The sequence below is a fragment of the Calonectris borealis genome, chromosome 6 (assembly GCF_964195595.1).
Source record: "Calonectris borealis chromosome 6, bCalBor7.hap1.2, whole genome shotgun sequence".
Lineage (NCBI taxonomy): Eukaryota > Metazoa > Chordata > Aves > Procellariiformes > Procellariidae > Calonectris > Calonectris borealis.
In genome coordinates, this window is record NC_134317.1 from 24,939,122 (window position 1) to 24,965,439 (window position 26,318).

Consider the following 26,318-nt stretch of genomic DNA (forward strand, 5'->3'; position numbering starts at 1 on the left):
AACTACACTCTTAAGACCAGCGGACTTCAGTTGCTCCACTGTTAAACCATAATTCAAAGAGAACATCTCATACCTGTGTCATATAGGCTACATTGATTACCATTTGCTCTGAATTAAGCTTAAGTTTTTCAAATTCATCCACAAAGCTTTAAGTAGTAAGGTCTTAGCTGTCTTACAGATTGTTTTTCTTCTTATACATCCATTGCAAAATGTATGTGCTCCTCTGAGCACTTCATAGAACTGTAAGTGGGCTGGCAAACTGTGGGCTTTAAAAAAGAAAGGACTTTAGATGATGAAATTTTCTCCCATCAAAAGCTCAGAGGCTAGACTTGTCATCAGGGTTTGTTAGTTCATTCAGGCTTTTCCCCAAGGGACCTAAAAGACTATTTACATTGAATAAGAGTTTTTGGAGAATAACAGCGAGCTGTATTGAGGAAAGCAAGAATTTTTTCTTTAGTATCCATCTCGTGTATTTATAAATGTTACAATATTTGAACACAGTACCTAGAATTACAGATGAGCATTCAGTCAAAAGCAGAAAACATCCAGTATGAAATGGAGTTCCGTAGAAAAAAAGAGAAACAGAAAAAAAATTGGGAAGAGTTGACTAATGCATATTCTTAGGACAGGATTAAACAGTCCTTTGCAAATAAGGAATTTGGTATAACAGCTATACAGATCTTATTCAGTGAGAAGAGCCACAGGGAAAACATAAAGGAGACTGGGAAATTAGAGGAAGACATAATGGGAGAATACTTGCCCTGATAATCTTTTGGCAATGGTCAATTCAGAAATTAATATTGTGTCATTCTTCACTGGTTTCAGCAGCACCCTTTCCTGCCTGCTGTTTGCCACTATTACCCGTCTCATTACTGTGAGCAGGAAGCCACTAGAAAGTCCATTCCCATTGTAGGGATCTGACACAGGAACACCCATGTTTGTCCCCAACAGCCAACAGAGGTGTAGGAGCTCTTTTTCTTGTTCTTCCTTTCACCTGAAACATCTTCATACATGGCAACCACATATATATAAAAGTATATGTATAAATATAAATTTAGATATATCAACACCACAGAATAAATAGCTACGGCAAAGTAATTCTAATTTCCATAAAAAAGGGGAAAAAGACAGTTGGCTAACAGCAGCCATTGAGACTAACCAGATATTCACACATTCTCAACAACAGTAATGCCGTAACAGCCCCTTCTGTACGGGTTTGTGCGAGTGGCTTCTCTAAGTTCCTCTGTGTGCGGATGGGGAAATAGTTACCAAAATACAGAAGGCCAAGAAGAGAAGTGCTGAGAGGCAGTGTGTGAAAGTCTCCCAAGAATAGATAAGCTCCAGAGAAAACCGGCCCTTGTTGAATTTGCAATGATTCATAAACTCAGAACACCAGCTGAATCTATACCCTAGCATGAACATGTTGTACAATTCAGACAACATCCAAAACCACGGTGGCTGCTATATGCAAACAAAGACTACAGGATTATATATACACGATGAAAGAATGGACCCCTTGAAGGACTTTCATACAATCATAGAATGGTTGGAGTTGGGAGCGACCTTTAAAGATCTTGCAGTCCAACCCTTCTGCCATCGGCAGGGACATCTTTCACTAGATCAGGTTGCTCAGAGCCCCATCCAACCTGACCTTGAACACTTTCTGAAAACCTACCTAGAAGTCACCGGCATTCCACCTCTGAGCAAGCAGCGGGGATTGGCCTCCCAAATGTTGCTGCAACCAGATAACTATGTACGAGTGAGCAAGAAAGTTATGGCACTCTGTGAATACTTATTGGCTATTAATAACAACAGCTTATTTAATGGGTGTTCTAATAAATACTGACTGTAAAACTGGGTCTCTCCCTGGCTTGATTTTCTACCAGGAAAAAGGCAATTTGAAACTTTTAGACAAAGCACTCTATAGAAACCAGATTTCAGCAATGGTCAGAAGATTAACGTATAAAATACTGAAATAAATCTATAAAATTCTGAAAACAGAAACCTCACATGCACACAATTATTTCTGTGTGTTATTAAAGACAGCGCTTGTGCTTTGTCTAAAAGATCAGAAAAAATCCTCAACCATTAAAAGAATAACACATTTACTGACGAGTGTGTTTATACAGTTGAAAACAAAGTATTTTCAACTTCCTCTTTACTACTTTACTACATTAACTTGCTCTATGCCACACACTGAAAAATGCACGCATGTGCTAGTTACTGCAATAACACAAACTGCAGATCTAAGAAGTATGGATCTAAGGGAAACTGTCATTTTATTAGCATATAAATACAAAACCATAGGCATACCAGTCTGATAGAAGATACTAACTGGTCACCAAAGCATTGCACTAATGAAGTATAAATTTTGTCTGAAATAAAATAGTTTGTAAATATATTTTGCTAAAGAACAAGAAAAATAGAGATGAATTTGCAATCATGAGATTAAGCCAAAGTGATCTTACCTTTACCCACCTTTACAAGAAAGAAGTTTAAGCCTATTCAAAGATACTAGAAGCTTATTGAAAGGACCTCTCCAACCCTTTTATTCTTGAAACTAAAAACTACTGAATTGGAAAATATTTTACAGAAGAGGACAGTTACTTCATTTAAGAAGTGTTTTCAGAGATGCATATTTGCAAGCATTTTGTATCTGAAAGCAAATACCATGCAGTAACTTCCTAATGCTATCAATGAATACACAGAATTCTTTATAGAGAAATGTGTATGTCCAGAACTAATACTGTAATTGATTATTATTGTAAGAAAACAATTGGTTTTAAAATAATTCAGTTAGGCAATTAACTATCTGACAACAACTAAGCAACTTGTGAAACTCTGTTGAGGGTAACCCTTTGAAGTACTGTTAATAAGCAACTATAATGAGTTTGAAAGCTCTCAAAGAATAAATTAGGTTTCATTTGCTTATTATTTTAAGGCTAAAAGGCTTTATATACTCCTAATGATATCTTGGTCTATTCAAAGCAGAGTATCAACTCTTATTAAAGCCTAATAGAACTCAGTGGACTCTGGGAAAACTAGGAAAAGAATTAAGCATAATTTTTTTAAGAGTCTCTAAGAAATTCCTTTGACAGCTACAAGGAAAATTAGAACTGTCTTGCACACACATTAACAGGCTGTAATTATTTAAGGCTATTAAAACATATTCAGCCAATGAAATGGTTAGAGTGGCATATATATTTTAAGACCAGCTATGCCCTGAAAAAACAAACCTTCCCTCCTTCAATACAACTATAGAAGGAGAATATAAAAATCTAACTGAGAAAACAGCAACACTGCTCACATTTCTCAACTTCTGCAGGCCACATTCAGCAGCAGCACACTCCAAGCAGCACCCTCATCCTTGCTCAGCTTGTCTCTACAATCAGAATAGCATTGAGCAGCAGCAGCTTTTCACTTCAGCACTGTTACAGTGACAACACTGAAATTACATCATGAATGAGACAAGTTTATAAGTACTGCCAAGCATTGAGATATAATTTTCACTTGTAATGATGCTAATGAGATACTGAACCACTACTGTATAAAGATATTAATATTATCTCCTGCCAAAATTAGAGTACTTAGAGTAAGTATTCACAGTGAAAATACAAACTAACCTCTGAAATAAAGAACAAATTAAATAAAGACGACTTAAGATTTGGACTATGATTTCCTTAATCTAAGCAGCTCTTTACACGTATTCCTTTAAACTACTTTTACTATTTTTGAGACTACATGATTGCCTTGATCACCTATGATTACTCATCCTTGCTAACTAATAAAACTCGGCGAAGCTTTGTAAAGACGAATCTGAATTGAAAGTCTCTTAAATTTCTGTCACACACTTATGGCTCTTCTCACACTGGTGCCTGTTGGCAGGATAAGAGAAGGGGTGCAAGCTGAAACCAGAGAGATTCAGACTGGGTCCAAAGAAAAACACTTTCACCACAAGGACAGCCTGGCATTGAATGGGTTGCACTGAGAGGTTGTGCAGCCTCCCTCCTCAGAGGTTTCAAGACCAGACTGCGTAAAGCCCTGAGTAACTTGGTCTGACCTCAGAGCTGACCTCTCCTTTGAGGAGGAAGTTGGACCAGGAACTTCCTGTGGTCCCCTCCAATCAGAATCACCCTGTGATCCTAAAAAGTCCTGCTGATTTTTGGGAATAAGGTAGACAAGTCCCTCAAATGCAGACTGCCCACTGAAGATGCACATAGAAGAAAAACTGACTAGAGCAACCATATTGCTTTATTATGTTCTGCTCCTAATATTCTTATTTAGTGAAGTAGGAATAATTAATTCATTTCACTGATTTTGCTTCGTTTTGTGTTCTTCAAAAGAACTCCACATGATGAAAACACTGCAAGTCACATATTGAAGTTATCATTACTATTAAACCATTTATTTCTTCTTCAGAGCAATAGTTCTAAAACTGATTTGACTGCAACATTCTCTAGTGACAGACAATACCTCAGTCTTCTACAAGTATTCAAGTAAACACTAAACAAGCAAATGCCTGAGATTACCACTTTTAAACATACTGCTATAGCCCAGTATAAAATTTGAAACAAAATTATCCAGTGCTTAGCTTTGAAAGACAGCCCATTCAGCCCTGTACATTTTTGTAGAACATCCTCTGCTGTTCTACAAAACAATTTATGGTAAAACATAGGATAAACATAAAAATGGTCACATGAAGAGTCTCAAACTGTTGACGTTATTAAAAAAAAAGAAAAAACAACAAAGAAACTGAACTTTCTTTGCTTCTTCATGAATGATGATGCATAAAACTGAATAAAGAGCCCCTTTAGCCTTTTCTAACATAGCATGAATATTAAATTTGATTTCCTTTCTGACTTTATTTGATGGCCAGTGTGAGGCAAAGAAATAACTGCGGTGAGCAAAGCTAACTAAAGAATCGAACAAATTAACTATGTATCCACAGGAATATGGCAAACGAAAATTCTTTTCCTTTCAACCAGCTAAGTAGTGTGGCTATCATCATGTACAACGAACTTGCAGATCATCAGAAGATTCGAAAAAGGAATTCCAAAAAGGAAAAAAAAAAAAAAAAAAAAGGGTTCTGACCTTTTCATCATTGGTAGTAGACTCTGGATGAGGTAAAGGACTATCTTGATGAGTTGTCTCTACAACAGAAGGTTCTTCAATTTTATTTCTTATAATTGGTGTTGCAAGAGGAGACAGATCTAGAGGCATCTAAGAGCAACAGTGTAAAACAAAATTACTCACTCTCTAAAAAATTAAAATATGCAAGAAAATTTAAACAAGTGAAGAGAAATATCAGCCTTATAACAACAGGGAGGTGCTGATGTTTGGAAGATCTTGATGCAGATGCATTACCACTAAAGGCTATTTTTCCAGCATCTGCATAAATACCAATCTTCAGTAACACTTTGCCTTTCAACACCCATATCACACTAAGGATTTTCTTCTTGAGAATTAAAAACACACTTAAAGTTTTCACTTCCCAAGAGTCACAGAAAAATTATAGCTGAGGAAGGACTGTGCTACACTTAATTACAGTTAAAGGAAGGTATTATCCTTCTATAAATTATTGTATCACATGCCACAAAGCACAAAATCCTAACTACATTTCCATATTAATAAAGCTATTGTGAACAATTAATTTCAAACTTATTGCAGCAAATAATTATTGAAAAAGCAAGTTTTATACTTCTACACAGATATAACCACCAGAATATCTGAAATGCCACAAAGAAATTAAGTTACAAAAATACTTGAAGCAACACTATAGATTTGAAAGCCTACACTCCTGTCTAGTCTGCTATCTAAATACTTTTGGAAGAAACTTCCCCCATAGCTCAACTTCTATTTATGTTCTTCCAAATGCTTTTTTTCAATCCAATTCCTAGTTTTCCTATGGAATATATTACTAATGGGCCGGGAAGACTGTTAAAAGTGGAATCTCCATACCACATCTGAACATTAAATACTACAGAAAAAAACTAAATTATCAACCCCTTAGAAAGTGTGCTATTATGGTAAATTTTTCTACCCCTTGCCATGATTGTTTATATATATTAATCAACAAGAGATATGGCAGGACTGTGTTTCTTCTCATTACACAGAGGGCAGCTTGGAAAATCAATATCAATTAAAGAAATTGTTAAGACGTTTAAAATATTTTGCAATACCTATAACCTCCTCCAAGGTAGTGGTGAATTACACAGAAAATTTGGCATTAGTAAATTCAGAAACAGTATTGCCATATGCAGTGTTTTAAGAACAGTTAGCATACACCAATTAAAAAAAAAAAATTAAAAATCATGATTTGGTATAGTTGCGGTAACAAAACAAGGGTGGGCTTTGTCAGGAATGTATAATCATCCTATTCACAAGTATTTATTAAAATCTTTACTGAAACCGAGAAAATGCAGACACCGATTCCACAAACTCTGTGTATATGAGTATAAAAAGGTATTTTTATCACTGCCCAGGGAAGTCAACCAGGTAATCAACCAAAGGCAAAATTATTTAAAGGGGACATTGAACAAAATTTTTCATTTGCAGAAGTGTTTAAATGTTTGGGCCCTTAACCAGTTATGACTAGGAAGTACTAAAATAAATAGAAGAAACCACATTTAAATGTATGGGAAGTTCCTCATAAAAACATGAAGTTGCTAAACAGATACAGTCCAAATTTTTCTTATATTTCAATCTGTACGATAAAAAAGTAGGTGTTTAGGTTGTGATCAATAATTTCTACGCAAAAGTGATTTCAACACATAATGAATGTAATTATAACCAAATTACTGACACTTCTTTAAATTCAGTCAGTATTTAACTCTCATTATCATTACTATTGATTCTTAGAATAACATCGGTATTTTAAAACTAATCAAAATAATTGGTGTTCACATAGTATTCTTTTCACATGAGTTTCTTGCAAATGTTTTTCTTTCTGCAAAAACTCTTTACTTTTCAGACTTATTTTTTGCTTATTCAGGGCCTAATGAAATTTCAATCAAGCTAATGATTAACTTCAACATATATAGAGTAGATACTTAAAGAATTAAGACAAAGTCAATGTGTCCCATTGTCCATGCTAACTACGTAAAATTAATCAGGTAAACTAATCTTCAGAAGATTAGTTTTGTATTCTTTTGTATCTTAGATTTGTATTCTCTCCATACAACACATATAAGCAGCTGGCAAATGATTATTGGTATAGTTTAGAAGGCAATATATAAATCCAAAGTTCGCTTTTTTAATGGAATTTCTGATATGAAAAAAATAGAAGCTCTGAGGAGAGAAAGTTTTTGAACATACTTTCTTAATGTCATCTTCAGAAGCCTTTTTAAACTCATTTTCAAAAGGACTTGCTAGTTCATTGAACAAGCCCACTTCTTCACAGTTCTTCAAGAATCGAGTTGGTGTTGGTGTCTGATCTGAAATGAACAATTTGATTTTTAATTTTATTTTAAAATACCATTTATGAACCTACTTATCGTAAATATTTTTCAGAATAAAAGCAAACAGAAAGAGATGACGTGGTTAAGAACTCTCTAATGCCTTGCAAGCAGGTTCCTTTCTGCCTTGCAGGGAGGCCAACCAGAAGGCATACTCCACCTGCTGGAGACAAGCAACCGAAGTTTGCAAACCAGTAAGCCCCTTACAGTTTTGGGAGGGAATCAAATAATTTCTTCTGTCTGTGTCCAGAAACCAGAGGGAGCTATTCTAAAGTGCCTAGTCTAGCATAGCAGATCACTTTAGTGAGCAAGCAGGCGCTATTTTCAAATAAAGATAAGGCCTACATGAAGGCTTTAATTTAAAAAAAAAAAAAAAAAAAAAAAAAGAGAGAGAAAAGCACACAGCTCACGGACGGTTTGTTTCTTTCTTCTCTTCTTCTTCACTACTGAAAACAGCAGTGATTACTTTCAAGTGCATGGAAACTTCTAAAAGGAAGTACACTGTGATATTGTACATAAGATCGTATTGACTCCTATGACGCCTGTATAGCCAAGCTGGAATCGTAAGACTTCTGGTCTGTGGCTGACTACTGCATGAAGCAGTTTCAAAGAAGTCTTTCTATAAAGTTTTTGTTACGATGTAAATTCCCCTTGTTTCACTATTATTATCAGGTCAAAATTAACCACATTTGCCACAAAGTTACCTGCATTTAAAATATCGTTAAGTGGTATTATGTGCACCTTACTAATGTAAGCTGGCGTTTATGACTAACAGTTCACACACTGGAATGTGGCTGCGAAGAGACAGACACTGCCATGGTTTCATTCTCAAACATCTGATTATTTGATAGGTCCCCTTTCTTACGGTATAATTGCTGAGGATCACGTTTAGAATTTTAAAATGTGCAACTGCTGGTTTAAGAGTAACAATTTTTTTTGTCTGCTCGTCCTAACAAATTAGCCACTTACAAGGAAAAAAAATCTGAAAATGTCTGAAAGTCTTTGTGAAGTTAATTTAGGCTGTTCCACCACTGAAAAAAACAGTCTGACTATAATTTTAGAATAACTAGCATGTGCTATCTTCATTCAAGAACTTTAAAATTTATAATGCAATCAATCATCCATTGGTGATTACTCCCGATCCTGGACAAACAAAAAAGTTAGTTACAACTGACCAAGGGTATGCCATGAATTCAGAGGTGGAAATACAGTAAAAGTATTTTGAATTTAAGCTAAAATTAAAACAAAATTTTTAAATCTTTCTTCTACTATCCCATTTAAAGAATAATAATTACTGACTCATTCTTCTAATGTCACTATAGTATGTAAAAAACACTACATATTTTAAAATTTAAGAGACAAGTAATATCAATGAATAATTAAAACTTAAATACAGTTTAATTTAGTTACAGATCCTGTTAGGCATAGCCTTTATTAGTGTGTGTTCCTACTGAATGCTTATTACATAATTTAATCAATTATTAAAGTATTGATAGTTGAAAAATATTTAGATTATATATCAGATCCAAATAAAAGTTACTTACGGAGAATAATATTGCCTTCAAATTCTGACAAAAGCTAATTAGGTATGAAAATATTGCCTAAGCACACACTGCAGACAACTATAGCGAAGAAAATGTTTCATATCCTCTTAACATAAGTCTATGCATTATGTACAGAAAATACATAAAATGGATGCCCATTCCAGCAGAAAAATGAATAAAAGTATAGTTATAAAAGTATATATATATATATATACTAACCAGCCACAATGACACTATCATTACGAGCCGGACCAAATTTCAGTGTCATCTCATGTTTATGTTTATGGACAGCCAAATGATCCTCATTGGTAAAACGCTGCAGCAGAAAGTTTTAAGAAATAGTTGAAATTCTGAGTGTGAACAAAGTAAATGCAATTCTACAGAAAGTAATTTTTACAACACGTAAAACTATCGTTACTACGTTAACAGACAACCCTCTTAGGCAGATATATCTTGCTCCTTCGTCAACAGTACCAAGCAGAAATATTATAAAACTCAAATGATGTTCATAGTAACTAAATAGTAATAGAAATGGTAGTATAAGTACCTGCATTCATCAAAAGTCCAAGATAAAATTTCAGAGTGCTGCAGACTTCATCAACCGTTAGCAAACAGCCATTTGCTATACTAATGGATCTTGACAATATTTAGCAATTGATTACCACTATTTGATTTGTGTATTATCACAATAATGAGAATTGATCTGTAATCACAAACACAGACTTCACTATATTTAACAGTGTAAAAATAAAATAAAGTATAGCTCCTGCCCCTGACCATTTACTATGCAAGATAAGAGGGAGATAGAATGGGAAACACTGGAACAATGTCAGACAACTGAAAAGCTGTGAAAGAACTACTTATCGGCATTTTAAAAATATCTCAAGTTTTCAGAAGTATGTCAGTTTTGTGCATACTTCCCCTTAGATTTGGGGTACATTCTATAAGAAAAGCAGTAAGCAGACAAACTAGGTGCTGTAAAAGAGAGATTCTTACTTTTACTGACTTGAAATTTGCTATGCATCTGTAATTGTGGGTAAAATTAGTGTTTCAATTGAGATAATCTAAGAAAATGTTTCCCAAGATGCAGGTTTCTAAAAAGAACACATTTTACAAAATATTCAAATTCTTACTTTTCTTTGTGAACATTTGAGTCCCAAACTATGTTTCTGATTATTCCTCAATAATTTAAGTCACTCCACATATATCTTGTAACAGATATACACCAAGTGTCATCTCTCAGAAAACAATACAGAAAGCTTAGCTGACTGCAGAGTACAGTCGTCCAGAATATTTCTGTGAGAAAGGACATGTATGTCTGGAGCTGAGAGGGAAATTAAAAATGCAGGATCACTGAAAGACAGGGCGATACAGGCCAGGCACTTTCTTTGTGAGAATTCTGTTGCCAAGGGTTCCAAATGCCCAGCTCTCCATAGCTCCTGTGCCTCATCTCTAGATACAGCATAAGCCAGAAACTTTGGTGTTCTATCACACTAAGAGACTTAAGTACATCTTTCTGTCCCCACTATGTGATGGACAGGCTCCTTCAGAGGGAACAGGATCTCCAGATCCTGACCTCCTCTCTCTATTCTATAGTATGAGCTGGCATCTGGAGAAGCCTTGCCCATTTTCAGGTACATGAACTTGTTTCTTTTCCTTCACTGGAATCAAGGATTGCTGTAGCCCCATGACACATCTTCTATGAGATTTAGTTGCCCAAACACTTCTGTCAGAGCTTACATCGAAACGAGATTCAAACAGGATGGGGACAAACATGTTGCTTAGGAGAAGGCTGTGCTCTTCTGTTACTTTTGATGTCTCTGAACATATTAGACATAATAAGAAATCTTAGTCCTTTCCGGCTTTAAATTCAGAAGGCTTCATTAATATAACATTAATGCTGTCATTCATCATAAAAACTAAGTTTTCAGAATAAAAATGAAAATATTTTGAACTAAAAATCCAAATAAATCCAAGTCAAAAAATACAGCTTTTTAAGAAATCAATTCTATGTAAAGGCAGCAGAGATAATATAATGAAAAAATTCAGTTTGTTTAAGAAATTAATTATATATAAAGGATGCAGGGATGTCCATCTCATGCAGCAGATAATGCAAATTCATTTATTTTCAGGTTACTAAATTAAAGTGTTAAGACAGCTTCCTTTTAAGCAACCATCTGCTAAAACACTCAATAATATTTTCACTTTTCTGCTCACATTCAGCTCTGTATCTACTAATGCTATTTAACAGAATACATTAAAACTACAATAGGAATTGAAATACATTTTGTGGCATGCATACTGTTAGTATCTTCCTATGTGCAAAAATATACATAAATAAAAATTATGCCATTAAATATTTGCAGTCACCACAGTTGTTAAGATTAGTGACAAGCAATTCACAAGGAGCCCCCCACTAACATTGAAATATTCTGAAAAATACACGTTACCTGATACAAATTAGGATTTTTTTTTAATGAAAGCAAATAAAGCAGGGCTAACAAATTAAATTGTTTTCAGCTCAGAAAGGGCAATTTAATTAGTTTTTTTCTTCTATGGATAGCATTTTCTGAATAAACACACAAAATGCTAGAAATTCTTGCTGTCACCTGCTTTTCAGCAAAATGTAGATGCTTTCTACCAATTATGATAAATCCCCTTTTCTTCGATCCCTAGAAATATGTTTCACTGTTTTATTTTTATTTGATCAATGTTAATAACTTCAAGTCAGACCATTACCTGGCCACATCCAGGGGCAGTGCATAAAAAGGGTTTGTCATCACTCATATTCCACAGGTCGTTGTGCTACCTGTATTAAAATGAGAATGGAACGAATTTTACAAATATTGCAACAAATTATCAATACATCAACATCCACAGGATATTTTAATATTCCACGGGCAAGAATTTCTGCATTCTGGCTGCAGTGAGAATCTAAATACCCGGGATTCAAGTAGAGCCTGGATTCCAAGCTCTGTCAGGAAGGCACACAAAACCCAATAGAGAAATAGTAGGTTTTGAACATACATCTCCATCAGAAAGGCAAGTATTCGTAGTAACATGACTAATTGCAAAAAGTATCTGAAAACATAGTACGACAACTTGTTACTGAAATAAAAATACATTGTAATAATGATCCAATTCCCACAACTAAAAAAAGAACGAAGCAGCAGACAATACCGAGTAGTCAAGGATACAGTGCCAACAGATGAGAAAAAGTGGTCGATTCCTTAGTCTTTTCATAATCTTTAAAGCTCGTCTTTAAAGATAAGTTATCAGATAGCCCTTTAAGTAAACTGTTACAAATTTAACTACAAAAACATGTACTTTAGTAATGTTTCAGCTATACAACTGAATTACCAACAGGCTAAAAAATGTTTAAGAAAGAAGTAACAGATATTAATTATATTTTGTGCTGTTTTGCATACTCACCACACATACTAACACACATACCTGCCAGATTTCACATATAAACCTGTTTCATAGGACAAACTATCATATCCTCCTTTTCATGGCAATGAACTGTAATTGAAAGAATATATTAATTACTATGCATTTTAAACATGTAATAACACAGGATTTTGAAAAGATAAATGATATAATGCCCACTATTCACCCATGAAACACAACAGTTTTTCAAAGAAATGGTTTACTTCAACACATCCTCTAACTAATTAAGCCTTCTCTCAGACAGAAAGAGATGCTTCTGCTCTTTCATCCTGCAAGCACAGAACAAACATCACAAGGCAGCATCACTCTGCTTCAGGAAGAGAAAGAGGGACACAGACAGGATTGAGCCAACCTGTGCTGGCCAATGCATAAAACTAGTATGTGGATGCTGTGACATTGATGACAAAAAACAATAAAGTTCTGGTCCAACAAACATAAAATCAAGATTTCGTTGTCATATCACTAAACCCAATAGTGATGAGTAACTAATCTCAACACTAAAGTTACCTCATTTTAAGGTCAAATAACAGGGCAGGCAGGGAGAGGGGGAGGAATGAATGTACCAAATTAGCTAATTAGCCAGGAGATGACAAGCACTCTCAACCCATCTGTGGTTTTACCCTGGAGGAAATACATTCATCTTTAAATATGAGTATTTGTATAGAGAGCTAACAATGTTAGTTCTGAACACTGCTTAGCTTGATGAAGCAAATAAAGATGAATAAAGATGTCTTTATGATTAAAGATCGTAAGCAGAATAAATGCATCTCTCCCCCAACAGGCTGGTCATGAAAAGTTGCAAGGCTTCTGAAACTGTCTAACCATCCTAAGAATCTATACTTCTGGTACACCATTTAGCACTAGACACAAGACACATCAAGTAAGTGTACGCAAATCATTTAAGACTTAACACCTCAGAGATCTGTAGGGAACACGTTACCTGATCCGTTTGCCTGCACCTGTACAGTAAAAAACTACTATATAGACTTTTTGGATATTACTTCAAGAAGAAGGAGATCCCAGTGTCTTTGGTCATGGGCACCGAATAGCAAAGAAGCAAAACATGGGGTGGAGAAGATTCCAGAGTGTCACTTCTAAATATATACATTCAACAGAATGAGGATACTGAGCTGAGATCACAAGCCAAGGAGATGAATGGCTGCCAGATTTAGAGTGTTTGGCACTGACAACTCAAGGAAACATTCATGTCCCAAAGAACGGATGCCAAAGCAAATCAGGGATGGAGATTGTTCTGCTGTTCTTTGCAAAGAGTTCATAACCTGTCTCAAGTTTCTGAAGGGATGAAATATTTCTTGAACTGTTCCAATTATGAACTTGGTACTGTCACCGATAAAGAGTATTAACAAGGTTATGGGCAAGTTTGAATACTCATGACTAAGGCTTCAGGGTAAAAAATAAGGCCCTTATCAATGAAGCTTTAGGATTACATCCTTACATTATCCACAACTTCAACAGACACTTAAAAGCTATCCCATGAGCTTATCCTTAGTCAGCTATGCAACAGTCAGATTTTTTTAAATGCAGGTTCAAAACTGAGAGAGTCAGTCTCCTTTAGATCTCAGAAGGAATTTGCTTTGCTAAATCTTGATCATGGGGCACCATGTAGTTATATATGGCTACAATACGCACATATGGATATATATTATGAACAGAAGAGTTATATCCGTATCAGAAATGTCTGAAGGTGTAAGAAACAACTCTGTTTTTTTTTTTTATCCGAAGGACGAAGATTTTGATTAACAAAAGTGCATGTAGGGCATTTTTTCCACTCTTACTATAGCGTGTTGTCAGTCTTTGACAAGTGCATAGTATCAGCCATAAAATCTACTCCATCCACACTGTTAGTATTTTTCTTAGGTCGTAAGCTGTAAAGATCAATTTTTCAAGTCTGCTCATTTTCTCTTTTAAAGGAATATTACCAAAACATGTATTTGCATATGAAGTTGTTATCTGGTTCCATGTTTTGGTTTGTGAAGCCTGTGAATTTTGAATGCCTGATTTATAAACTAAAAATCACTCCTTGTGAAAAAGAAAAAAAAGTGTCATCCTCCTGGCAAATTTACTGGAAAAAAGTTGGAGATAAATTCATTTCCTGATCTTTGTAATATTATTTGACTGCAGGCCACAAGGAATTTTGTGAGGTAATGCTTTGTAAAGAGATTCCAGCTAACATCTGAGGAAAAGAAAAGGATCTTGAAGCACTGAAATTTTTGCACTTAAAAGAGAAAAGAAGTTCACTCATGCATTCCAGCAAGACCCTGGACGTTATAAATCTAAACAGAAACTGGATCTGACAGGATGGGAAAACAAAGGGCTCACATTTGTTAGCATAGCCAAATCAGTAAGGGTTGTATTTACCTATTACAAAGACAAATGCAGTTTACACCTAGAACAAAATAAATCCATGCTACAACGCAGACTGAGGGCCAAGTGGCTGTCAAGAAGCTTTGGGGCAGAATGTGTAACTGCCGTGGACAACAAACTGAACACGATTCAGCATCACACCGCTTGCAGCATTGAAAGCTAACAGCCTACTGGGCTGAATTAGCAAGAGCGTAGGCACCAGATGAAGGGAAGTGATTATTCTCCTTTATCTGGCACTCATGAGGCTACAGCTGGAGTTCTGTGCCTAGTTTTGAGCCCCCTCAACTGGACAGAAACCAGCATGGGCCCCACCAAAATAGTTAGGAGGCTGGGCTATTACATACAAGAGAGGTATCAGGAAGCAAAGTTTGTTCAGCATGGAGAAGGAAGGCTAAGGAAGGATCTACTTGCTGTCTTGCACTACCTAATGTATTGTTATAGAGAAGACAGATCCAGACTCTGGGTAGTGTAAAACAAAAGGATGAGATGCAACATTCACAAGTCACACCAAGGAGGTTAAGAGCAAGTAGAAGGGGAGGGAAGGGAAAAAATTAACAAAAAAAAAAATCATCACACAGAGAGGGCAGCTGAACACTGGAACAGGTTGCCCAGTGGGGCTGCAGAATCTCCATCCTTGGAGATATTCAAAATTTGAGTGGATGAAATTCTGAGCAAGCCAAGATAACTCTGAAATTTGAAGTATACCATAAAGACGTCATAGCTAGAAACAGAGGTGAACAACAGCAAAACACAATCCAAACTTGGGTAATGTTCTGACAGCTTTAGAAGACTTAGTGTGGTTAACTTTACAGCCCAACACCTAAAACTGTTGCTGCTAGGGAAAACAAACAAACAAACTAACCCCATCCTTTGCCTCCTCTTTTCTTTCTGGATTGTTTGTTGCCTGACAGGAATAACAAGACTAACACACAGAAGGCAAATTTTCAGAAAAGAAGTTTGTGATTGCCACTCTGATTTCAAAAGGCTATTGGAGACTGACTGCTCTAAGAGAGAATATTACAGTAAGAAAGAATAACTTAGAAAATACTCTTCCCCTGACAACCAAAATAGCAACTTAAACGCCATCTTGACAAAAACGTTACTCACCCAACCAAATGAGCAATAAAGTACGTAAACTGCTAACCCAATCGCTAGAGATGAATTATAGCCACCTTGGATTGTTACCCAGGCAACAGCAAACACTTTGTCCCATAGAAAAAAGATGGTTCCTGAAGAAATCCAATCTGAATGTGAAACTCCAGCCTTAACTTATCTCTTCAGATAAACTGAACAGTTCAGTGAAATGATTCTTACTGAGTCCACTGAACTGCAACTTTCTTCTGTAAGCCTTCCAACCCTAAATTCCTTTCAGTAGCATAAAGACACCCGTACATAGAATTCTTCTGAGTTACACTGAGAAACAGGATCAGAGCCGAACATGGGAAAACCATGAAATAATCTCGGCAGTGGTACTTAAATCAGAAAGTAATTCACTTTTTTGGTGTTTGCTCCATACTTTCAATGCAAAGGTAAAATACTTTCAGATCACCCCTATTTAAAATGTCATAAGCCTCTTTTATCACTTTTGGAAAGCAAACAGTACAGTAAAACATATAAATAAGTATATATACATGTTTAAAATATATATAATACAGAGAAATAAAAACAGGTTTACAAGCAATTTACTAATATTTAGGACAGTGTGCTTATTTAAAAAATAAAGATGTTTCTATAAAACATCACACTAATGTGCTACAAAAATAGCTTCAACAATTATTTGTATATTTTTATAAGACTTTAATTAAACATCTTAGGTACACTTTCTGGAAACTATTACTACGTACTCAGAGGCTTGCTTCTAAAATACCTTCCTGTAGACAATTTGTAAAAGAATAGAATCATACACTGACTTAAGCAATGTCTTGTTGGGTTATTTTACAGTTAAAGGTCCTTCTGTTTTCTCGTAATTCCCTACATACAGGAGCATGGAAAACACAACTGACACCTATTTTCAATTTTTTTTTTCTGTTAAACATTTAAATAGCTGTTTAAAAACGTATACATGTTGATAATCCTTGCAAAAACCTCTCCAAATTTGCTGAGAAAAATCATTCTTCACACATACCTAGTAAAGATTCATCAGACTTGTAGCTAAAGCCTCTGAACGCTTTATCTGTATAAAGCATGCTGTATGCCAAAAGACCTCTATGCACTAACCTGCTCATGGGCTGTGCAGTCTTACCCTGTGATTACTTATTCTAAATACTGTAGCAATATAGGCCCTCCTGTAACATCAGGGCTGACACAAACACCATGGAAGAAAACAGCCTGAACTGAACACAGAAAAGACAGACAACTATAAACATACCAAAAAAAACCAAACCCAAAAAAACAGAAAAACCTTAAAACTTTTAAATGTCAGCATTCCTCTACTGGCCAGCAAGCAAGAAGAGATTCTCACAAGTGTGTCACCCGCCTAAACTGGACAGTCCATAGAGGGCAATCTGACAGCCTGCCAGCTACTGTAGCTGATTTATCTACTACTGCTCACATGTGATGCAAACCCAAGTTTTGCAGCTAGACTGACCACTCGCATGTGGCTCCAACTCAAGAAACATCTGTACATTCTGGTTTGAAAAAAATGAAAGTTGGACAAAAACTGTATTAGGCAATTGAGACAAATCAGAGTTATAGTATTCCATCAGCATCAAGTCTCCCCTGGGTCTATACATTACAACGTGTTTAAGTTACGGCATCAGTAATGTATTTTCCTACGGATGTTTGCATTTCCTCAAGACCGATCATGTCTATTCAACATTTCCTTTTATTCTTTACATTTGATCTGGGATTGTGCCCCTTTTTACTGCAAGATACAAACCCTTACTGTATATAGTATTATTAACTCTTAGTAAGCCTTTCTGTAGATCTCATCATAGTGTGTAATTGCTGTAGGTAGTATAAGATTTTTAAGATTTTACTTTAAAGCTTCTTCATTTTATAATAGGAAACTGAAGCATAAAAGGGCAAGGTCAAAATTTTTCCAAGTTTTATCAACTTTAAGAGTTCCACTTGAGGTGCATACTTTTTCAAAGTAAAGTGGACCGAATATATTTGCCACAGTAAAGAACAGCATTCTCTTAATGGTGACCTGAAGAGCTGAAATTAGTGTTTTGCTTGGCTCCATACAAGAATTTTAACAGACATGCTTCTTTAGATGAGGGGGAAAAAAAAAGGAGCTATTTTTGTTTTCCAAATTTGAACACTTCAAAATTAAAAGGGATGGCTTTCTCATGCAACCAAACAAATCAACGCAAATCAAAATGAACAGGGCACCTTTTATACTTTCAATACTTGCATACAGCATTGCACAGAATAAATTTTAATCACCTCCTACATTTGAGCCTATCTTTATTTCCACGATTTTCTATAGAGGCAGACTTGCAAGTTTTGCTTTCAGTAAAAATCAGAAGTTACTATGTAGAATACATCACTTAATAAGTAGTAACATAAATAAATAAAATCAAAATTCGTATTTTAAAGGAAAAAATCATTGCTCCACTCACCTGGAGGGACTGGAACAGCTATTTTTTCAGTTTCCTATAAAGCAAAAGAAGAAAGGTGAAGCAAAAGTGGTGTAATTAATACTTGACCTTACAGTCCACTTTCAAAAGTGTTCTGACTCACTGTATTTGTGTAATGCTACAGAATTTAGCATTCCTAAAAAATAAAACTGAATAATGAAGAGAATGGAGGAGAAAAAATTTGAAAAATAAAAACATTCCTCCTAATAAAGAAAGTGGGATCACCAGAAATTAGCTCAGTAGATTCTGCAAGAAAACTATAAGCCATAGTCCAGAATATTTAAAGGTTGTAAACCTCAAAAAGTGGCAAACAGGGAAACGGGAGCTCCTTCTTCACACTTCACTGCTTAATAGAATGGTTGTGCTATTTCCTAGAGGACACATGTTCTGTTTCAGAGAGTTCTGGGGAAGAATAAGGAAGAATGTAATGCCGTAGCATAATGCTCAGATTTTTTCTTTAAAAAAAGTCAAATATTGGGCACTTTTTGCTGATGTTATTAGTTAACGGCCTGGAACTGATATCTAAAGTTAATTCCACACCTTCCATGGTTTGTCTAAGATTCTATAAAGGAGAGAGCCTCTGGACAAGAAGAAAAGATGCAAGAAGTGAGGACAATTGACTTAACAAGTTCAAAAAAGAACAAGAAAGTCAGTTGGACAGATAGTCACATGTACAGAAACAAAGCAATTAAGTTACTTCAGTTTTGCTGAAAGAGCAGGCTTTTCGTATCTGAAGGCACATTTCTGGTAAACAGAGAGCACTAATGGAATAAAGAAAGGTCCTCAGGTCTAACGCTTCCTGTTGGCTGAATATGGCACCCCCTAAGTCAATCCCCTGGCTTAAATATTTTTCAGAGGCACCTTGATCTTTCTTTGACTTACTGGAAATTCACGCTGTGTGAATAGAACTCTTGTAGATAAGTGAAAGGCCAATGAACCTCAGAGAAGAAATATACAGGGGTTAATACTCCACCGATCTTTTCACAATTTGCTTAGAGAGAAGTTAGGACTTACCTTCCCCAGCTCATTTATCTAGGTTTGAACATCTCAATATTGCCCATCAACCTAACAAACATCAGAAATCCAATCTCCTTTTGCTACATTCCTTTCAACAAATTAAAAAAAGAAAGCTTAACAAAAAGTTACTTCATTTTTACATTTTTTCAGATTGCATCCCGGAAGTATAAAAATGAATACAATAATTAGGAATTTAATTTAAAAAAATCTCTAAGTATGTCATAAATATCCCACTACAGAACTCCCATTGCTCATTAAAACAGAATGATCTTTTTCTTTCCTGTAAGCAATAATATAAATGATCATTGGCAGTTACCTAGAAAGGGAAACACACTATATTGCTTGGAATAACTTACTGAAGAGAAGCTCCTATCTGAGCTGAAGCTAATGGAAAAGTTCTCAGGCTGAACTGAAACTGACACAGAACAAAACTGGAAATGGTATAGCATAAACTTGAAAAAAATATATATTGCATAATTATTAAATACTAACTCATATTCCTATCACTAACTATATCCAATGCCTCCGTAGAGTGCACATTATTGATCTGAAACAAATGTAGTTAAGTTACGCAGGAGGACAATAATAACTTGAAATCTATTCATTATTCCAAAAAAGAAGTTAATAGTATTGAATCATGTCTGCTCCTTTGAAAACAGTTAATGCATTATTTTTATACAGAAATTCAAGATTATTTTTAAGAAAACATAAAAAAATGTTGAGATTAGCAATAACATATAAACTTTTAAAGTTATTAAAGCTTCTCGGAGCTAAAAGTGTGCATTTGTAAGTTTAAACTAATTAATAGTGGAAGGAAAAAAAAGAATAGCTGATGACAGAAATGGAGTTTTAGGCACTAGATACACCCAAAATTTAATTAAAAAAGATTCAAAAGAATACCATATTTCAGGCTGCTCAACACTTTGTCACAAAACAGAAGTAGCATGAAGCCCAAAATTATTTATAAAATTATGTATGATCAAACTTAAGACCTGAAAGCACCTTATGTTAGATGCTGCTTCACACCATGTACACATTAAGGCTTTTTTTATTATTTCGCATTTCTTTTGATGCATTATATAACAAGCAGCCCCTGACAAAGTTACTCTTTTGTTTTTTAGTAAGACAACATTCTGATTTTGATTCTGGAATGCAGAATCATAAACACTAAGAGAATTCTTGACTATAGTTTGTCCCTCTGAAATTATGCCTGCAACTGGATGCCCATTAATAGACAGCAACTTATGTTTCAGTGGAAGGCTACAGAAATCACGTCTGAACACTTATGGAAGACTAGGACCACAAGGAAGGGTCCTCCTCATCCTATCGGCTAGTGCTGAATGTAGCATCCAACATAGACCTAGCAGTACTATGACCTTAACTTCAGGAACATTCGTTTTTATTAACTCTATCTAGCTTTACACTCAGCAAGAGCTTGGGACATGACATTTACTGCCATGAGTAGAATATGACAAGAAGAAAACAAAAATATTATTTCAAAAGGTGGAAAAGAAAATCCACTTTGCCCGTATTCAGGGTCACTATTTGGGAAGTGGCAGATGATTCAGAATTTCCAGCTTTATTAGAATTTCTCATTCTAGTGCAATTTATTAGAAATTCTCATTCTGCATTCTAAGACACAGTATCACTATTTGAAGATAAACATCTCTGGGAAAAAAGCAACATAATGAAAAGCAAATGAGTGACACAGAGTGCATGGATGGGACATGGAAACATACTCATGGATCTCACTCCAAGAATACAGATGCAAAAAGACTGTAGAATGAATAAGACTGCAGAAGCAACATGGCAGCACACATATCCCCTAACTCCAAACATCAAGTTGCATTGTGGCATAAAACATTTGTGCCTAAAACATTGTGCAGCCACTGTTGCTCGAGGGTCTGTGATGTGTTTTTTCACGTGAAAGCTTCAGAGACCTTTTATTAAGACAACTCGAGAGGCATAATGCCCAGCAACTGGCAAAGTCAATGGGGCAACTGGTCCAGAAGGTCCGCATCCATGGCCAGATCCCAGGCAGGCCAACACCTCCCTCTGGTGCAGAAAAGCTGTTCCTACTCTCCCACCCAGCACTCCTCTCGGTGCTCGGTACTCCCAGTACCCCTCTCGGCACCCTCCGCACCAGCGCCGGGTACGGGCCAAGAGCTCCTTTCAGAGCAGAAGATGGATGCAGGGAGAGGCCTCCTTGGAGCTGAGCTGAGGCGACAGGCCGGGCCTGGGTGTCCCGCTCCTCCCGCCCTTCCCCTGCCTCTCACCCCCCGCCCCCGCCGCGGGCCGGGCCCGGGGCAGGTACCGGCGATGCCCCCGCGGGGCAGCCCGCTTCCGGATGCGGGGCGCGGGGAGCTGCAGCCCGCTTCACCCACTCGCCTCCCCGCCCCGCCCCGCCGCCTCGGGGCGCCCGCCAGGACCCCTACCTCCGGGCGGGTAACGGTCTCCGCGGCGCCGGCCGGGCCGCCCCGCCCCGGCTCTAGGGGCGGCGGGAGCCGCAGGCCGCGGTGGGGGAGGGGGCTGCCGTGGAGAGGAGCGGCGGCGCCATGTTACTGCCTCCCGGGTATCCCCCGCCTACTGCCGAGCGGGGCCGCTCCCTCCCCTCCGCCCCCGGTGCGCTCGCCCGCCCGGGCGCCGCCGCAGCGCGGAGGGAGGAGCCGCCGCCGGGCCGGGCCGGGCCGCGCTCGTGTTTACAAACTCACCCCGGGAACGCGGGCCGAACCGCACATTAAAGGCCGGGTCCCCTACAGGCTTCCGTCACTTCTCGCGATAGCTCAGCTGACATCTCCGTGGGCAGTGGGGAGGCGCGGGTCACGTGGCAGGGAGGGGCGGGGCGGAGGACGCCGCGCGCCGCTGATTGGGCGATGTCGGCGGGGCGGTTGGGGACGGTGTGGCCGGAAGCGCCGAGTGCCTGGGTGTGGCCGAGCGGGGCCAAAGCGCGGCTGTAGCTAAGCAGGGGCTGCTCGGTCCGCGCGCGGATGGGCGACCGAGGCGCCGCTCCCCGAGTGACCCGCGTACGCTGCTCACGGCAGCTCTCCGCCTCGGAGCTTCGTTAGCCGCGTTACACTGCTACCCGGTGCTCAGAGCAGGCACCCCCCCGCCTGCTCCTGCCGGGGACCACATCCGGACAAGACATCTGCCCCGAGAGCCGAGCCAAACCGTGTCGGCGCGCGACCCCCGGTGCCGGGCAAAGCTGGCGGAGGATGCGTGCAGCGGCGCCGACGGGGAGCTCCGAGGACGCAGCTCCCGCCCTCCCTCGGCCGGCGGCTCTGCAGGAGGGCTGGCGGCCGCTGCAAGGCTTTGCTCAGCGGCAGCGCTCGGAGCGTTGGCCACATCCCAGTTTCGGAACAGTCAGCCCTCCCAGCCCGCGTGCTGGCTGTATTCCTCCGGCTTCCCCCTCTCCCTACGCGCCGCAGCTCTTAGGGCAGGAGCGGGGCGCATGCCCGAAGTCGTACTTCTGCTGAACATTCACCTTGTTTAACACTGTATCAAAAATGCTGCAGCACTGTACAAGGAAGGGAAGCATCTTTACCTAAATTTAACACGAGTAATTAGCATTTCGGATGGGTTAAAAAATACCGTGATCATATATGGCAACACAGTTTAGCTAGTACGTGCTCTGAATCACAGATGAAGTTTTAATTCTGTGTCTTATTTATCTTGTTCTGAGACTGACCTGAGAGCATAAGGCTATGAATAACAAAAATAAATACTTCTGAAAAAGAAGTATTAGTTCCAGTAAATTACATTCTCTCTAAGTTTCCCTGAACTTACAAAAGACGATACGGTATGTTTCATTTCTTGTAAACTGTTTGGGTGGGCACTGTACAGCACTTTTGCAAAGTTCTTTCAGATAAGATGGGATAAAAAACACTGCATAAAAGTACAGTTTACTTAGAGGTGGAATTATTCTTTCCTGTAAGCATGTTGCGAAGGGCTCAAATGTGAGAGAGTGCAAAGAGAAGAGAGGAACAGAGATCTTATTTCCTTCTTCACAGGGCAACTGAGAGTTGCATTGGAAACACGTATTTTTCAGATCTACCATCGCATGGCAGCATCAGTCCCAAACAGAGAACCGAACTACACGTTCTTTGCCTTTCCTCAGTCTGAAATTGGTGCAAAAAACATAAACAGAGGGAAAGCAGCAGGATGGAAAGGATGAATCACTTTTACCTGCAGCAATAATTTGAGAACGTAATTGGTAACACAGACATTTCCTTCATTACACATTAGGATAACACTGTCACACACATCACTGTCACAGGTGGAATGATGTTGGATTTACTGGGACAGCAGGCAGAGTAGTTATTCAGAGATAATGAAGACCTCTGCTCCAGCTGGCTCCATCTTCAACACTGAAATGCGAACAGTCTTTGGATCTGGAGAATCTATAACATGCATCTTCCCGAATTGACAGTCTCTAAGGTCAGCACAGTCCATTTCAGAAAAACCGTGACAAAGGTTTCAGGCACGTAAAGCTTAGAGTATCACCTCATGGAACTTTGTATCTGGTTTCTCTGATCTATGAAAAAGATGTCTTGATATAAACTCCTACAGAGAAAATCAAGAGTCCTTTTAGACAGCTTGCTATTGCACAGTTATTTAAAAAAAAAAAATCAAGCAACAACTGAAACCAAGCTCTGTTTTTCAAGAGCAGTAAAAATAGAGCAATAGAGAAAGGGAGTCAATGTGCCCCGTGATTGTTCAGACATGAAAATCTGCCCATCCTCATAAGCCCCTTATTGTCTATAAGGAGGATAATCCCCTGCGTCAAGATTTGTTGCCATGTTTTGAAAGACCTTGATCAGTCTTTACCTGTAACACCGAGATCCGATTCTTTCAAGATTGGCATAACCCAATAGCAATTTTGCTTGGGTTTGGCCCGTGGTCACAGTCTAAGAGTGAGTCAAAAGGTAACAAGCTTGGGGAGATGCTACTACTAAAACAGACAGGCTTCACATCCATATACAGGGTCACCCGAGATGTCTGCTGCCTTTCAGACAAGGCTGATCAGAGGGAAAAGGGTACATGTTGACAGGGTGAACCACACGGGAAAAGATGGGGTGTAAATCCAGAAACAGTTATTCAAACCTGATTCAAGTAACTCAGGTGGCTTTCTCCTTGAGGTTACAGAGCAACAGCTTAGCCAGAACTTGTCTCTACACCAAATACACGGTTATAACTCAGCAGAACCATTTTCTATGCAAACAAATTGGTAAGTGTGATTAACAGAGCTGGAACTAGGCTTGACCAAGACAAGTTTGAAGATCCTTGTTTGGCCAAATCCCAGTGATACGGAAATCAGAAGCTTGAATTAAGCTAGTCTACTGACTAGTCCACAATATTGGGAAATATGATTGCCACCTCAGATGCCTGCAGAGATCTCTACAGTGCTAAAAGGACAGAACAAAGTTCATCACCTACCAGAAGGACAGCAGTACACAGATGAGCTTTAGCCTAGAATTCTAGTAATCATTATCTGCCTTTCATCCAGGGCAAATGTGTTGTATGTCAGCTCTGTAACAGAATAGCTTACGAAAATGGGTAGTAGAAAGTTCATAAAATAAACACTGTGTGCGCATAGACCACATGGAAGATAGCTGCAATATACTTTACCTCCCACCCATCCCTCACCTCCCCCAAAAAACCCACTTCCAGACCTAGTCATATAAGGCACTACTAATACTGGGCTAGAGCTGAGTATTTAAAGATGCTGCGTATTCTACACTCCTAAACCTCATACATATAAAAGGATGCTCTCTGTATTTACACAGTAACTTTTAATCCTTTTGGGAAGATGACTATTTTCTCCTAAGAACATATGGGGAAAGTAACTTCTCATGCTAGGTCCAAATTAGGCTACGTGAATCACAGAATCATTTAGGTTGGAAAAGACCTTCAAGATCGAGTCCTACCATAAACCTAACACTGCCAAGTCCACCACTAAACCATGCTTCTATGAACACCAATTTGATATTTCAATTCAGATGAAAACAAAGGTCTTACTTGCACCTTGCACTGATCTGAGAGCCACTAGTCATTTCTCCATTTCCCTAGGGATAGGCCGCTTACAGTAAAAAGTTTCCTAGATTTAATTCAGTAATTACCCATTTAACAGCAAGATTACAAAGCTCGTAAGAAGCTTGCTCATGCTCTTCCAAAGTTCAGCTTACATTTGTCGAATGATCAGATCTATTATTTAATATTCTGGATAAAGTTTGAGATGCTATCAACCCCCCACCAGATTAGTATATAGTAGCACACAGTATGTTGCTGTAAGTGTAGACACCGTAAATACATTTAGATTGTTAAAAGACAGATACTGTGAGAAGCAAAGCTTGATACTGCAGATATGTTGTTATTAAAAACGCTTTGATCCTACTGCTCTGAAAAGAATTTGGGATATAATGCAAGGCTGACTTTACAAAATTAGGAAGCTGGAAGCTCTCCCTTTTAATTAGGTGATGCGCATAATGCAGTAACTAAGTATAATATCCATGTGCCACAATTAAATGCCTTGGACCAACGTAAAGCAGTCATTAGTTTAGTTCAACTGAGACACTGGTCAGAACCAAGTGGAAAAACTTTACCATGGTGATCAAAATTTAAACTGATGCAAAGAGATCTTTCCTATCACTGTTCATGGATTTGTGTTTAGCTCCTTCTATCAAGGGGTGCCAGAAAACCTTATATGCCAGCTAGCCTGAGAAAAACAAATTGTGCACAGAAACAGGCCTGGGTAAATTTGAAACACAAGTGAAGGAACAAGGCCAGCAGTACAGCCTTTCACATTTAATCTGTCTATCCTTTGATCTTTCAAAGATATGCCACATTAACTTTAACAAACAAGTGACCTGCCCATACACATTAATAAATAA

General features: G+C 38.0%; 1 protein-coding gene across 5 annotated transcripts in view; it reads right to left on the reverse strand.

Moving 5' to 3' along the window:
• Positions 1–22,255, reverse strand: part of ATF2 (activating transcription factor 2) — a 52,995-nt gene extending 30,740 nt beyond the window's left edge. Inside the window, exons 1-7 of one of the 5 annotated variants that reach the window (XM_075153287.1) lie at positions 22,143–22,255; positions 18,397–18,430; positions 12,452–12,520; positions 11,738–11,807; positions 9,218–9,314; positions 7,315–7,433; positions 5,092–5,220 (exon numbers count right to left, since the gene is read on the reverse strand). In XM_075153287.1, the coding sequence (XP_075009388.1) occupies positions 5,092–5,220; positions 7,315–7,433; positions 9,218–9,314; positions 11,738–11,785 (393 nt within the window). In that variant the 5' untranslated portion in view covers positions 11,786–11,807; positions 12,452–12,520; positions 18,397–18,430; positions 22,143–22,255. Of the gene's footprint in view, positions 1–5,091; positions 5,221–7,314; positions 7,434–9,217; positions 9,315–11,737; positions 11,808–12,451; positions 12,521–18,396; positions 18,431–21,866; positions 22,111–22,142 lie in introns of those variants that run through there. The other 4 variants (XM_075153288.1, XM_075153291.1, XM_075153289.1 and 1 more) reach the window with 4 other exon arrangements.
• Positions 22,256–26,318: the final 4,063 nt, after the last annotated feature.